The 14,657-nt window shown below is 35.8% G+C and overlaps 1 protein-coding gene across 10 annotated transcripts in view; it reads left to right on the top strand.

Moving 5' to 3' along the window:
- The window catches only part of KDM6A (lysine demethylase 6A), a 209,424-nt gene that overhangs the window by 54,252 nt on the left and 140,515 nt on the right, over positions 1-14,657 (top strand). For all 10 annotated transcript variants that reach the window (XM_025857363.2, XM_025857360.2, XM_025857365.2 and 7 more), the window contains one exon: positions 10,224-10,332. In XM_025857363.2, coding sequence (XP_025713148.1) covers positions 10,224-10,332 — 109 coding nt within the window. The remainder of the gene's footprint in view (positions 1-10,223; positions 10,333-14,657) is intronic.

Here is a 14,657-nt window from a genome sequence, read left to right as displayed (position 1 = left end):
GTTTTCCCTTTTTCAAAGATTACTGTTAGGTATTTTCAGATGTCCAATGTCTGAAAACATTTGTTTCGCACATTTTCTCTTGTTTTTTAGTTATTTCATTCAGGGTATATTTGGTCCATTTTACTGCATCTTGCCTGCAAGCAGAAGTCCAAAGACCTAAGAATTTTAAACCTCAAAAATCCTTATAGAATGAAAGATTGAAATATCAATTAAAATGTCATTCCAGTAATTCAAATGTATGTCTTGTGTAGGGAAACGTAGGTTTAAGGTTTCTCCTGAGACTGATGTGTTCATATTTTATTTCACTGATTTCAAATAGAAATTTAAATATAAGCTTTCTAGAGACTTAAACTAAGTTGAAATGGTATTTGGATGGTCAGTTTTCATATTTTATATGAAAATATTTTAAATGAGTAATATTCAGGCAGTTTTCTTTTAAATACAGATATTTGGTATAATATGCTTTTAGGACTGTTTTTTCAGATGAACTTTTTCAAATTAATGCTGCAGATTCTTAAGAGTCACTAATAATAGGAGATACTGAATTTGCTTGATACTTAACTTTTTTCCTTTCAATTCCTGAGTTAAAAACTTTTCAAGTCATATTGGAAAAATTTATAGTTAGGCTAGAGCAGGGTTACCTTTTAGTGGTTTAATAGACATGAACCCTTGTGAAATAGCTAAGGAGTGGGTAATGCACCTGTTCCTTGATCTTTATTAATCAGCAAATAATTTGTGTTTTGCTTTATTGCTCATTCTTGCAGTTTGTAGATGACAGTGACAGACCAAATTTTCCTCAGTAATTTTTTGAATGTTACTGATTCCTATGAGTTCTGTATATTCTGAATGTGAATGCTTTCTCACTATATGTTGAAAAGTGTATTTTCCCAGTTTGTGACTTGCCTTTATACTTGTGTGTGTGTGTTTTATAAACTAAAGTCCCAAATGTTGACGTCATTGAATTAATCTTTAACTTTTTTTTCCTGATTTGGCATTTTTTTGGGTCTGTTTTTAAAGCATTCCTAACCTATGCTGATATCAAAGACATTTTGCTGTTTTCTTCTTAAAGGTTTAGATAAGTTTGCTTTTTACATTTAGGTCTTTTTAATCCATCTGGCATAGGTTTTTGTATGTGTAGATATAGACGTCTAATGTCTTTATTGGTTTAGTCCAACATTTTTTAGTTTTCAGGAGAGTGGTTGTGTCCAGGCTGCCTGAAGCCTAACCCTTTTAATTTTATGGCATGCATGGAAAAATAGTTTGTACTAATGACCAGGAGAAACTATTGAAGGTGCTTAAGATTGGTGATGGTACATAAACAGTGGCTCTGGCTGAGAGGTTGTGGCTGCCCTGGCGCCCTGGCACCCTGGCTGATTTTTGCCTGGCAGCCCCAGAGGCTGAGGCTACCTCTCTTTCAGCAGCCCTGTTACCCATTCCCAGTACATGTGTTAGAGAGTGTTCGATGTAGAATATGAATCTCAGAAATGGAGCTGTGTGTGTATGTTAAGTTTGTTAGTTTGATAAGGAAGGGAGGGAATTCTAGAGCCTGAATCCTGCTGGGCCAGTCCAAAATTACACAGGAAAGAAAATGTAATTAGTTAGGTTCTTTCTTGACAATAGAAGAAAATATTGGTGAATGTTTATGAGGTCAGGGGGGCTGGGATTTTCTCATTCTGAGCCTAACATACGTACTGTAAAGGAAGTGGTGTTTGGTTTTGAGAAAATAGGGAACGTTTTACATCAAAAACTTGGTGAACAATTCATAGGCAGATGCAAACTGGAAGAGATACTCTGCAATAACATTATATGTAAAAGCTTTTTGCATATAAATAGCACCCGACAAATTATTTAGGAAAAACTGTTCACAATCCAATAGAGAAATGTGCACAGTCTATGAACAGGTTGATAGTTTGTGAAAGAAATAATAAATATAGCTAGTAAATATTCGGAAAAAAGTAATCAAAGAACTAGAAATGAGCACTGTTGGAAGATTACATTGGTTCAGCTTTGCTGGTGGGATTATCAAAGCTTAAATTTTGCTGTTTGTGAGGAATTTTTCCTAAAGAAATCTAAATTGGCCAAATTATGTTTATTGGGTAATAATAACTTGATTAACAACCGGTTACTCTTAAGTAGAAAGAAATTATGGTTTAGCTCTTCAGTAAAATATATGAGATGTTAATTTTGATGCAGATCTATATGTTTTGACATGGTAAGCAGGTAATATATTGAATGAAAGAAATAGTAAAAATCTTTGTATGCAGTTTTATAAAAGTATATGTGTGCATAGAGAAAAGTCTGGAAGGGTGTATTCAGACTAATTAAAAAGCTTTTTTTTTTTTTAAAGCGCTATCTTTGGGGGAAGGGGCCTTTACTATGTTGCAGTTTCTCTAGTTTTAGGGTTGTTCATTTATTTAGTAGATAAATATAAGTGCCTACTACATATTAGAAGTTGTAGAATTCAAAGCAGATGATTTTCAGTGGAGCTCATGCTGATAAATGTAATGTCTCCCCTCTCCTTACCCCAGTGGAGTGCTTGGTCTTTTCTTCCTTTGTGCATTTATGATTATTTGACAAATGCATATAAAACAAATGAATGCATACTTTACTACCAAAGATGTTAACTTGAACTGTATATATTATAGCAAGTATCCAGGTTATAGCAGGCATAATAGATACAGTTTTTTTTTTTTACCTTATGCAGATTTGGCCTACTTAGTTTTGTTGTAGCTGGCTTTCTTCCTATTTATATATTTTTGGAAATCTGAATTAAATGTGTATAGCCCAAATGACAGGGAGAGTGATTGCATGTAAGATTGTCTCTTTCTTCCTCTAGATAAATAATAGACCCTGTGGAGTAGCAAGCAAATGAGGCAGAATGTAAGCTATAATGCCAAATGCTTTACATGGGAAATCACGGGATTACTCTGGGCTTTATTCACAGAAATCACTCTGCTGAAATTCTATCTCATACTTTCCGTACCTTCAGATTTTAAATACACATCATTTTAAAGATTATTCAAGACTTAATACACATGCTTGATTTGAATGAGGCTTTACAAATAACTTGACTACCCCATCTGCATGGTGTTACAGTTGGTATGATATAGAAAAAAATTATTTGTGAAATAACATAGGTGTTTTGACACAACAGCTTTTTTAAAATTTAATGTTGGCCCTGGGGGTGGGTATATGTGTGTACACGTGCTAATGTAGAAATCATTAGTTCATTTGGCTGCATGCATAAACAATAAAGGTTTTAGAGTTAGTAGTAATCCAGCAACTTGTTGACAGTTCAGACAGTATATAGCCTAGTGTGCTTTGTTGCAGGTGTATTTGGCCTTTCTTTGCCAAATATACTAAAGAGATCAATAACAACACTAGGTAAACTAAGGAGATAAAACGTAGAAGATACAAAAAGTAGGGTAAAACCATATAACATTTTCCATATGTTTTCCACATGTTGTCTGAACTCGTATATTATCCTTTATATATATAAACAGTAGTGTTTTTCTGCCACAAGTCACTTTGAATATGGGAACTTGGTGTTTTTCTTTGGGGTGTGTGTGTGTGTGTGTGTTTTTTTTGAATGATTGTTGCTTTTTATATGATTTAAAGTAAAGCAGGGTAAGAAAATTTGATAAAGAACTGTGAGGCTCAATCTTTCTGTGGGATGGCAGGAGCAGGAAGTGGTGATCTTAATGCTTTTCTGCTTGGTATAGAGGGAGCTAGTTTATAGGAGTGTAAGAGAGTTGCTTATGGGGTGTCCTCTATTGGAAATGACTTTTGGATCCTTAGGCATGGCCTAAGTTGAACACCTAACTGCTTTAGAGGCTCTGGAACCTCACATACTGTTTGAATCCAGCCTCTCCTAATTAGTAACTGTGACGTTGGACACAGAATTTTTCTCTGTGGCTCAGTTTTTCTATCTGTGAAGTAGGGTGTCTCTATTTCATAGAGAAATTGTGAGGATTAAATGAATAAATATATGTAAAGTGCTTAGAATAGTGCCTGGTACGTATCAAGGGCTCAAATATTAACTATCAACACTTGACTTATTAAATTATTTAGTTTTGATTTCAGTAGTATAGTTCTGTAAGAATATTTTGTAATAGCAAAGTATTTTTAATAGTTTGTTTGAAAAGAATGGTATGTAGGGTGCCGTGATAGTATCTTGCATGATGCTTGCTTACTCATTAACATCCAGCACATCCACTGAATGAAGAGTATAATAGGTCCAGAGAGGCTGAGAAATCCAGGAGCAAGACTGAAATGCTTAAATTTTGTTATACTGACTTTTTGTGATGCAAGAGATTTTGGAAATTGGAGAGAAGGAGATAGGGTAGAGTTAATAGATGTGTAAGTTCGTGTATCTTCTCTAAAATGTTAAGTATGGGTGACAGTTACCTAGATTTCTTTTTCCTTTTTTCTTCATCCTTTTTTTTTTTTAAAGCTTTTATTTATTTGAGAGAGAGAGAGGGCCTGAGGGGGGGGCAGGGGGAGGGATGGAGAGAGAGGGAGAAGCAGACTCCCCGCTGAGCAGGGAGTCCAATGCGGGACTCCATCCCAGGACCCAGGGATCATGACCTGAGCCAAAGACAGATGCTTAACTGACTGAGCCACCCAGGCACCCCCCCTTAAGTAGGCTCCTTGCCCAGTGTGACCCCAACATGGGGCTTAAACTCACGACCTTGAGATGAAGACCTCAGCTGAGATCAAGAGTTGGTTGCTTAACCATGCATCCCTCCTTCATCCTTTTTGTATGTGTTAATGATTATTTCATTAGGTGGCTGGGACATTTTTGTTTTTGTATTTTTTTTTTTTAAGTGAGGAAAGAGGGCTGCATACTCATTCATTTGTTTAAATAAAATAATTCTTAGAGCCAGTTCCAGGCTGCTCTGGAACTCCACTGTTCTAAGAATTTAGGCTTCTGTTTTCCTATGTTCCATCCTCAGCTTTGGCTTCTACCATCTAGGTGCTTCCAACTAGGGGGAGGAGGGGTTGAAGCAGAGCATGTCCTTTCTTTGTTTGCCATTGGCCAGAGCTTAATCATCAGGCTACACCTACAAGGATGGCTGGGAATCCCAGTATTTATTCTGTGAAAACATGTCTAATTAAATTTAGGGGTTCTATTAACAGAGAAAGAGAGGAGAAAGGATATCAGGGACACCTAGAATCTGAAGCAAGTTGCAAAACAATGTTTATATAAATATGTAAATATTAATACTAAAGTGGGAAAAATACATCTGCTTGCATCTGCACAAAATAGTCTTGAATACAGTAGAAAATTTTTAATGTTTGTTGCTTCTGGGAAAGGGAACTGGGTGGCTGGGGTTAGGATTAGGAGACAGACTTTTCACTGTATACCCTTTAGAAGTGGTGATGTATACATTTTAACTTTTCAAAAACAGTAAACAAAACTAAGTATGGAAGTCTGATATGTAAGTTCAGGAATAAATACGTCATTAAGAATTAATAATCCTTAAGATTATCATTTTCACTTCCCTCATTAAAAAAATGTGGTGAGTTGAAATTTCAAAAACTGATTTAGACTTAGGTAGTTTGAAAAGCAACCAGGCAAAGGCATTGCTGAGTGTCTGGAAAGGGCAAGAATCGTCATTATTTATGAGGCATATTTCTGGGAAGGGTATCAGCTTTAACAATGCAAACATTTTTAGGGTTTGAGGAAAGCAGGTTAGGATGCTGAATTTGTATTGAAATTCAAAGCAAATAAATCATGGAATTAAATCAGGAGAGATGCACTCACTTATATATATGTGTGTTTGTGTGTGGGTATGTATTATATATAATATTATACACTGTATGCTTGTAGAAGCCCAAGGAATCTTAAAAAAAAAATGCAGCTCAGAATTATATCCAAAGTTAAGAAGTCTCTTTTCTAACTTGCAGTAAGATAGCTTAGTAATTTATGCTTTAGTTCTTTGCAATGATATGAGCCAAAGATGGCCCATTTAATTTTTGGCATATTTAAGTTTTCCTCTTTTCTGATTGAGCTGAATTAAACTTGCTTTTATAAGTTACACCCATTCATTGGTCTGATGTCTGGAGCTACCCAAAGTGCAATTAATCTTATTTCTGAAGAAGCAGCTTTTTAAAGTTTTGAATAAAGTTTTAGCATCCCTGGTGATTCTCCCCAGTTAAACTTAGTTTACAATAGTTTCTCCATCCTTCATCAAAATTGTAGCCCTTTATAAATTACCACCTATTAAAATGTGGCACTCAGAACTGGTGATAATGTTAGAAATCTGGTCAGAGTAGACCTTGGCGAGCTGATTATTGGTGTTGATTTGTATAATATGCTTTATTGATTTGGGTCATGAATACTTTTTTAGTAGCCATATTTCATGGATGACATGTTGACCTGTAGTCTGTTTAAATCCCTTACAATCCTCTTTTGTAAGTAGTCAGTTGGCTGCTGAACCATCTTATGTATCTGTGGCTGGCTTTTAGGAATTAAGGGCAGGATTGCATGCTTGTCTTTATTCAACCTAAAAGTTTTGGTTCATTTAAAATCATTGGGGTATTTAATTAAATCTACATTAATTTTCTCTACCATCTGTACGTCCCAACTACTTTAGCTAAATCTTTTAAATTGGAAGAAAAATAATTAGTTTTAAAAGTTGCGTATATTTAACAATTCTAAAATATTAACAAATTTTAGCTAGGCCCTGACCAGGTTCATCATACAAGACTGTAATGCTTAAGCATTTTTTTTTTAATATTTAAGCATTTTTAATGTTAACGTTAAAAAAGTAAATGTTACATGTCTGTGTCCATAAGCTCTAAGCTTCATCTGTCAAGGTTTAGAAATAGAGGGTAATGATAATATCACTGTTCCGAGATAAATGATTTTTCAAATAAAAAAAATAAAGCAGATACCGACCATAAATTATATTGAACATTGTGGAAAATGGTACTGTAATAGGAAGAAGACATCAAAGTTCTCTACCTAGCTGGGAGGATCTTAGTTTACTCTCCTTTGATTCTAGTATTTAACGATTAACTTTATTTTCATTCTCACTGTTTTTTCCAGTAGGTGGTAAGGATTATGGATGTGTAAGTCACTATAAACAACCATAGGATGTAACAATGATTTTTGTGAAAGGCGTTGTTCATCCCCGGTGCAAGACTTCATTATTTTTATATGCTTTTCATTTATAAACATGAGAAATTTTGCTTTCCTAATATTTAGCATAGGGATCAAATAGTTAATTATTTTTAAACTTTAAACAGTATCTATCTCTACACTGTCCATTAACACGTGTCTATTTAAATAGAAATAAAAATTAAAATGTAGTAATTTAAAAATTCAGTTAACTTCTACTAGCCATGTTTCAAGTGCTCAATAGCCACTTGTGTCTAGTGGGTAGCTTATTGGGCAACACAGATTATAGAACATTTTTATCGTTGTAGAAAGTGCTCTATTGAATGATGCTGATATAGACACAAATGATTTTCATGCAAATTTCTGACTATCCTCACATTAAAGGTAGGGTGAATCCTAGAGGAAAGCATAATAATTCCTTAATGATTTTTATAAGAATAGAAATGTTGTAGGTTAATTATGAAAAATCTAGAAAATATAGAGGAATAAAAAGAACAAAGTAAAGTTTCTCGATGACTTTCTATTTTTAACATTTGCTTTATATTCTAGTCCTTTTTTTTCTCTGCACGTGTGTACATGTGTGGGGATGATTTTACTTGTGCACATTTCAAGTAAAAAGAGCAAGAATATAAAAAACCATTTTAACAGGAAATATTTTTGCTTTATAGAAGTTTACCTAAACTTTGTTCTAAATCTAAACTGTTTATCTTCTATGTTTATAGTTAGCCTTTTGACTAAAAATGTTATTATAAAAATACGGTTTCATTCTAGATTATTGTATGAGTTAGGAGTATTGGAAATTATCTCCAGTTATTTATTTTCCTTTAAATGCTCTTTAAAAATTGCATTTGCCTGTATCTAATATCAGCATTTACCTAAAACACTTCACATGATTTCATGAAGTTTCACTATGAAGTGGTGACACAAGGCACTTGGAAACTTTATTCTGACTTTTTACTCGTCTTCATCCCATTTGATATTTGGCTCTGTCAGCAGCATCTTTGACTACCAGTGTTAATTGGTAGGTGCATGCTGGCTTTGTTGGAAATTACTATGAATTTGTTAATGAAGCTTGAGTATATGGGTAGGCGAATTTAAAATCTGCCCATTCTGGTTTTTACCTGGTGTTAATGCTTCACGATGATCAGAGTTATGTATAGTATTCATTTTAGATGTGTTCCTTTGGTTTATGGGAAGTGGAAGATAAGGCAGTAAATGATTCATGGTAGTGGAATCAAGGTGTGGTGGTAAGACAGAAGTATAGGATGTTGCCATCTTTTTGCTTAAATCATTAAATTTCTTCATGTTTATATCTTGAATCTCTTTTCACTATGAAACCATATTTGCTTATAAATTTAATGCTGATCAGTAAGAAATTATCAGGGAGGAGTAGGAAAAGTTTCTAAATAACTAAGAGTTTAAGAAAAGGTAATAACTATTTTAACGAGTGTTTTATTTACAGTGCCATTTTTAGCTTTAAAGTCACTCATTAATGTAAAATTAAGAATTATCATGCTGTAGCCCAATAAGTTTATGAATTTCTCTGATAGTTAAAAAGTACTGAAATAAATTGTATTTTTGTGCTCTTAACCATCTGCCCGATAGGATTATTTATGACGTAAATTAAGAGGATCTTGAAATTTCATGCCTCCAAATTATAGTAATTTCTGACACTTCAGTGTAGTATTCAGACTCTTTTAATTATAGGGAAGCAGAATGATTGGTTTTTCATGATTGTGATTTGGTACATACGCACATGTATGTAGATAGCTAAGAGTGGAGTAAGAAATGAAGGCAGCCCTTTCGTAAAATGTTAGGCTGTAAGGATAGTACAGTCATCCCAGAATTTGCCTTGTTTAGGATGGCTTCTCCAAACTTGATGAGTATGTATGTGCTTTGCATAGGTAAATTTTAGGATATACGTTTTGAAACTGTCCATCAAAGGTCCTATTTTACAGGAGAGTAAAAATAAAAACATTTTAAGTGGATACTTTGCATCATATTTTCTTATCCCATCAAATGCTCTTGAAGTGGTAGTGAAAAGGATTATTTGGTAACAGAAGGTATTCGTCCTAGTTCCTTTCTTTGTGGATACCGAATCTGGGAATGTACCCAGAGATTTGAGAAATCATACACTTTTTTTTTCTTTAGTGACTCCAGGACACATTATAACACATGAGAACACTGTAAATTGTTAGCAGGGAAATTTTGGCAAAACTATTGGGAGGCTTGAAATAATCTTGAAAAGAGAGCTTTTTACTTACCTAAGGAGAATTAAGTAAAGAAGCAATTTTTAAGGACCTGTGGAATGCTAAGCACTGTGGTGAACCCTTGGAGAAGTTTTCTGAGCTGAATCCTTTTGTCAGCCCTCTCTCCGAGTGTTACTAAAACTGAGAGGCAGAGAAGATAAGTTCCCCAGGATGTCCTGTAGCTAATGAGAACTGGAATTAGTCAAGACTCCAGAAGTCTATTCTTTCCATTGTTCATTTTCTCCTGCAGTCTCTGGGATTACAAATAATAATAATAATAATAATAATAATATCAGGGAGGAAATAGAGTGTATACATATGTATGTATTTGAGTGTGGGTAAGATGAAGACTAGAGTTAGAGTGGGTTTAAAGCATATCATGAGAAGACATTTGAAAGGCAGTTTATGGTAGTTTAAACTGATAGGGGTTATGACAAAAAGGTGTTCAGTATAAATGGTAGCTGTTATTATTACTCTGGAGATTCTCTGAATTCTCACGTAATTGAATAAAGTTCTTTCAGTCTGTGGGAAAAATGGATATTAGCTGTTTATGTCAACAAGGACCACTAATAATTTAGATGTGCAGCTTATGAATAAAGTTATCAAAGTGCTCCTTATTTGTCAAGTATTTCTATTTTATAGATGGGAAAAGCACTTATGCCATAACTAGTGGCTCTTCTAATAAATACTTAGGTATCTAAACAATACTGCATTGACTATGTCTGAGGTAGAAGTGAAATATATTGATTTCTTGGGTGATTGAATAGAGGATTTATGCATTACCTCAGGAAGGAAATACATTTTAGGGTTTTACCTGTTTCTTAAATGTTTGTATTCTTTATTTCTAGGCTGTTCGCTGCTACGAATCTCTAATCTTAAAAGCTGAAGGAAAAGTGGAGTCTGATTTCTTTTGTCAATTAGGTCACTTCAACCTCTTATTGGAAGATTATCCAAAAGGTAATTTTTTCCCTTATTAATTACCGTTTGATTTATGTATATCTAAAATAATTGTAATTGTACTCTGTTGAGGATACTACCATTTCTATTTCTAAGAAATTGTAAGCTTGTGAACATCCTAAACAATGAGGAATAAAAATGGAGTAGGTAGAAATGTGAAAAATTCACGTAACTCTATGTAAATCATCAGTAATTTGACCAGTTTAACTGATAACCACCACCTACATGTACACTACCATTTTGTTCTACCTTGTGAAAAATCCCTGCCCCTTAAAGGCTCTACCATAGTAGAAAGTGAGTCATTGGGGCGCCTGGGTGGCTCAGTCAGTTAAGCGTCTGCCTTCGGCTCGGGTCATGATTCCAGGGTCCTGGTATCAAGCCCCACATTGGGCTCCCTGGTCAGCGGGGAGTCTGCTTCTCTCTCTGTTTTGCCCCCTTGCTTGTGCTTGCTTTCTCTCTAATAAATAAGATCTTTAAATACAAAAAAAGAAAGAAAAAAAAAAAAGAAAGTGAGCCATGAATTGATACTTTGAAGAAGTAACAGAGACAGTTATTTCCCTTTTTTATCCTGGCTATAAAACTTCCGTTTAGCTAGAAAATATTTGAATGAAAATCTGATCTGTAGTCATGTTATTGTAAAAGTAAGCAGTACAGGAGAGATGATCATATAATGAGCTTGAGCATTGGAGAAAACAAATTTTTTATTCATTTGAAATTTTTTTCCTGTAAGCAATGAGTTAAATAACTCAAGGCCATCCCCCAAGATGTGTCCCTTTTATAGTACTAGGCCGCTGATGCAGACCATTAGGAAGATAAAGTACCCCCAAATACCACCCACTCTCCCAACACCAAAGGCAAAATCCATAGCAAAGAAAAATTGTATCCTTATAAACAAGAATGTTTTAACCTTCTGATGTTAGTAAACATCTGAATGTGGACCAGATAAACATAGTATGCTTGTTTTCCACTACCGTGTTTTGTGGGCAGAACAAACTGCAGGTTTTAGGGCTAGAGTGAAGGATTGTTGCTGTTTAATGTTGATGTTTTATAATGCCACCTTTGTGTTAGGTCAAGTGAGGACTTTCCTAGTGAAAATTCAATTTTTATTTGAGAGAGGTGTAATATAGGGAGTTCATCTCTATTGTGTGTGTGTGTTTTTTTTAAAGATTTTATTTATTCATGTGAGACACAGAGACAGGGAGAGGGAGAAGCAGGCTCCCCGCTGAGCCAGGAGCCCGATGTGGGGCTCCATCCCAGGACCCCGTCGTGAGCTGAAGGCAGACGTGAGCCAAAGGCAGATGCTTAACCATCTGAGCCATCCAGGCGCCCCTCATCTCTATTGTTTACAGCGGCATTATTGTTAACATATTGTGTATATACCCCTGAGCTTCCGTCTTCTAATCTGAAAAAGCAAGAGATAAAGGGATTTGGGGATTGTTAATATGAAACTGGTTAGTACTTAGCAAAATGTCTTTAGGATAATAGGTATTAATAATTACTTAACACTCTATTAGATATTTTAATTAAGACTAACTCATTTAAAGGAAACTATTTTACAAAAAAATACACAAATTCTGTACAACATAATTTTTTCTTAATGCTGCATCTTGGAGAGCGTGCTATAGTATGTGTGTGTGTGTGTATAGTAGCCTTTAAAACTTTATTTTTTATTATGTTAATCACCATACACTACATCATTAGTTTTTGATGTAGTGTTCCATGATTCATTGTTTGCATATAACACCCATTGCTCCATGCAGAACGTGCCCTCTTTAATACCCATCACCAGGCTGACCTCTCCCCTCTAGAACCCTGTTTGTTTCTCAGAGTCCATAGTCTCTCATGGTTCGTCTCCCCCTCCGATCCCCCCCCTTCATTTTTCCCTTCCTGCTATCTTCTTCGTCTTTTTTTTTTTTTTTAACATATAATGTATTATTTGTTTCAGAGGTACAGGTCTGTGATTCAACAGTCTTACACAATTCACAGTGCTCACCATGGCACATACCCTCCCCAATGTGTGTCACCTAGCCACCCCTTTAAAACTTTATTAACCTATGAACTTAACTATATTTTCCATTTTATAAAATGTTTGGCTGTGAGGGTATGAGTCTAGGGATATTTGTTTTATTAGAGGTTTTCTTCCTGCCTTCCTTCCTCCCTTCCTCCCTCCCTCCCTCCCTCCCTCCCTCCCTCCCTCCCTCCCTCCCTTTCTCCCTTTCTCTCTCTCTCTCTCTCTCTCTCTCTCTTTTTCTTTCTTTCTTTTGGAGGTAAGGTGGGGCGTGTGGCAAACTAGCTGGCAGGAGTAATCTAATAAGATGTGAGCAGAGAACCATAACTTTTAAAGATATAAGTCCTTGAAAAGAGGTGCTCTGAGACCCATTTACTGTCATGTAGATGAACTGGCCATTGATAGCTAGGCAGTAGGTCAGTTATTTGTAATAGGAAGAAAAGGGAGGTGAGAATGGATGCAGAGGTATATATATGTATTTTATTATATTTTAGTATTTCAAACTGAAGGCTTCTGTTTCCTTGATTTTTTTTTTAAATCCTCCTTGAATCTTTATTGACCACATTTCCAAGTTACAAAAAAATTCCTTTTTACATACTAATTATTGAATTCTTTCTGTCCACTCTTCACCATCTTCCTGTAAATCCAAAACTAGAGCCCATCTTGAGTAGGCCCCTCCATACTCCATCACCACTACCACCAGTTTATGGAGACATTTGTTACCTCAGGCTGCTTCCTCCTTCTCTCTTTGGAACCCAGTGCAAGCTGAGAACCTCCAGCTCCAGCCAAGTAGACATTTAATTTTGGAGAACAAATTATAAACCATAACTTTTTAGGGAGTAAACATAAACCACTCAGTGAACATGTGAGTAAATTGCTCAGGTATATGTATGTGGGGGACTTACTGGCCCTGTATTCTGAAGACAGTTCTTTAATTATAGTACTGAGTCCTCTTCTTTGTGTGAAATTTTCTGAGCTTGGGGTTCCTTGTGAAAAACTGCTTCTACTTTTGTAGTACAAAATGGTAGAATCTGTTTTGTGTACATTATGGACTGTGTTTTTTGTCCTTATTTGTCATTCTGATCCCATCTTGCATCCTGCCTTAGGGAATTCCTAAAAATTTCTGATCTGCAGATATGGTATACTTTGATTATCATTACTATTATGGATTTATTCATTATAAAAAATATTTTCTGTCATGTCAGATGAATTTGAAGCAGAAGGAAAAAAAGATTTTCTAAAACAGTTTTTTTTTTTTTAAGCCTTTCTGGTTTGTAATATGTTTGAAGAGTTTTAAAAAAATTTTTGTCACTTGATTTGGTCATTTGGCTTCTAGAAATTTATCCTTAAAAAGTAATTGGTTAGGGATGCCCCGGTAGCTCAGTCGGTTAAGCATCTGCCTTCAGCTCAGGTCATGATCCCAGGGCCCTGGGATGGAGCCCTGCATCTGGATCCCTGCTCCATGGGGAGCCTTCTTCGCCCTCTCCCTCTGCCTGCCACTCCCCCTGCTTGTGCTCTCTCTCTCTCTGTTAAATAATAAATAAAATCTTAAAAAAAAGTAATTGGTTAGAGGATTGTAGGAAAATGAAGCCTCAGTGCACTTGGCCTATTGTAGGTTGTTTTCCTCTGGAGGGAGTTCAGCATACAGAATATTTAGTAAGGAGTGCCTTTAAGATCAGCATCCGTGGAAGGTAGGGGACAAAGGATTGGATTGGAGAAGAGGGAGGATTGGACAGAGTTGAGAAGTTAAGCTGTGACAGCCTTGGCCAACCCCATGGGGAGCCTTGGGGCTAGAATGGCCCTTCAGAGCTATCCCAAGTTGGGCCAGGATGACCCGGTCTTTGTACTCCATCCTTTTGATACTGGATATGGGGGCCAGCCTGGGAGGGAGTGTGACCTTGGGCAAGGTGGCTCTCCATCTAAGGCAGCTCACTGTTAGAGGCTGTCTGCAGGCAGGACTCCCAATATTTCTTCCTAGAAGCGAGATTTGAATGGTTTTTCACAGTGTCTACCATACCTCTTTGCCACTCCTAACCCCAAAGCTCACTCATTAACCTTTGCTGAACCAAACAGAAGATGGAGCTGTTAGACTGCCTTAAGCCATGAGATGGAGCAGTGATTTCTCTTCTTTGGATTGGAAAACCAGAGAGACCAAGCACCCTGGACTGAAGGACAAGCATATATATACATACATATATATGTATATATATGCATTTTTTTTAAAGATTTTTTTTTTTTATTAGAGCGAGAGTACAAGCAGGGGGAGCAGCAGGGAGAGGGAGAAGCGGGCTCCCTGCTGCATATATATTCTTGCAGA

This window comes from Callorhinus ursinus, unplaced genomic scaffold, assembly GCF_003265705.2.
Source record: "Callorhinus ursinus isolate GAN/ISIS: 27379988/994484 unplaced genomic scaffold, GSC_fseal_2.0 scaffold16, whole genome shotgun sequence".
Classification (NCBI taxonomy): Eukaryota; Metazoa; Chordata; class Mammalia; order Carnivora; family Otariidae; genus Callorhinus; species Callorhinus ursinus.
This window is presented reverse-complemented; position numbering and strand designations above follow the sequence as displayed.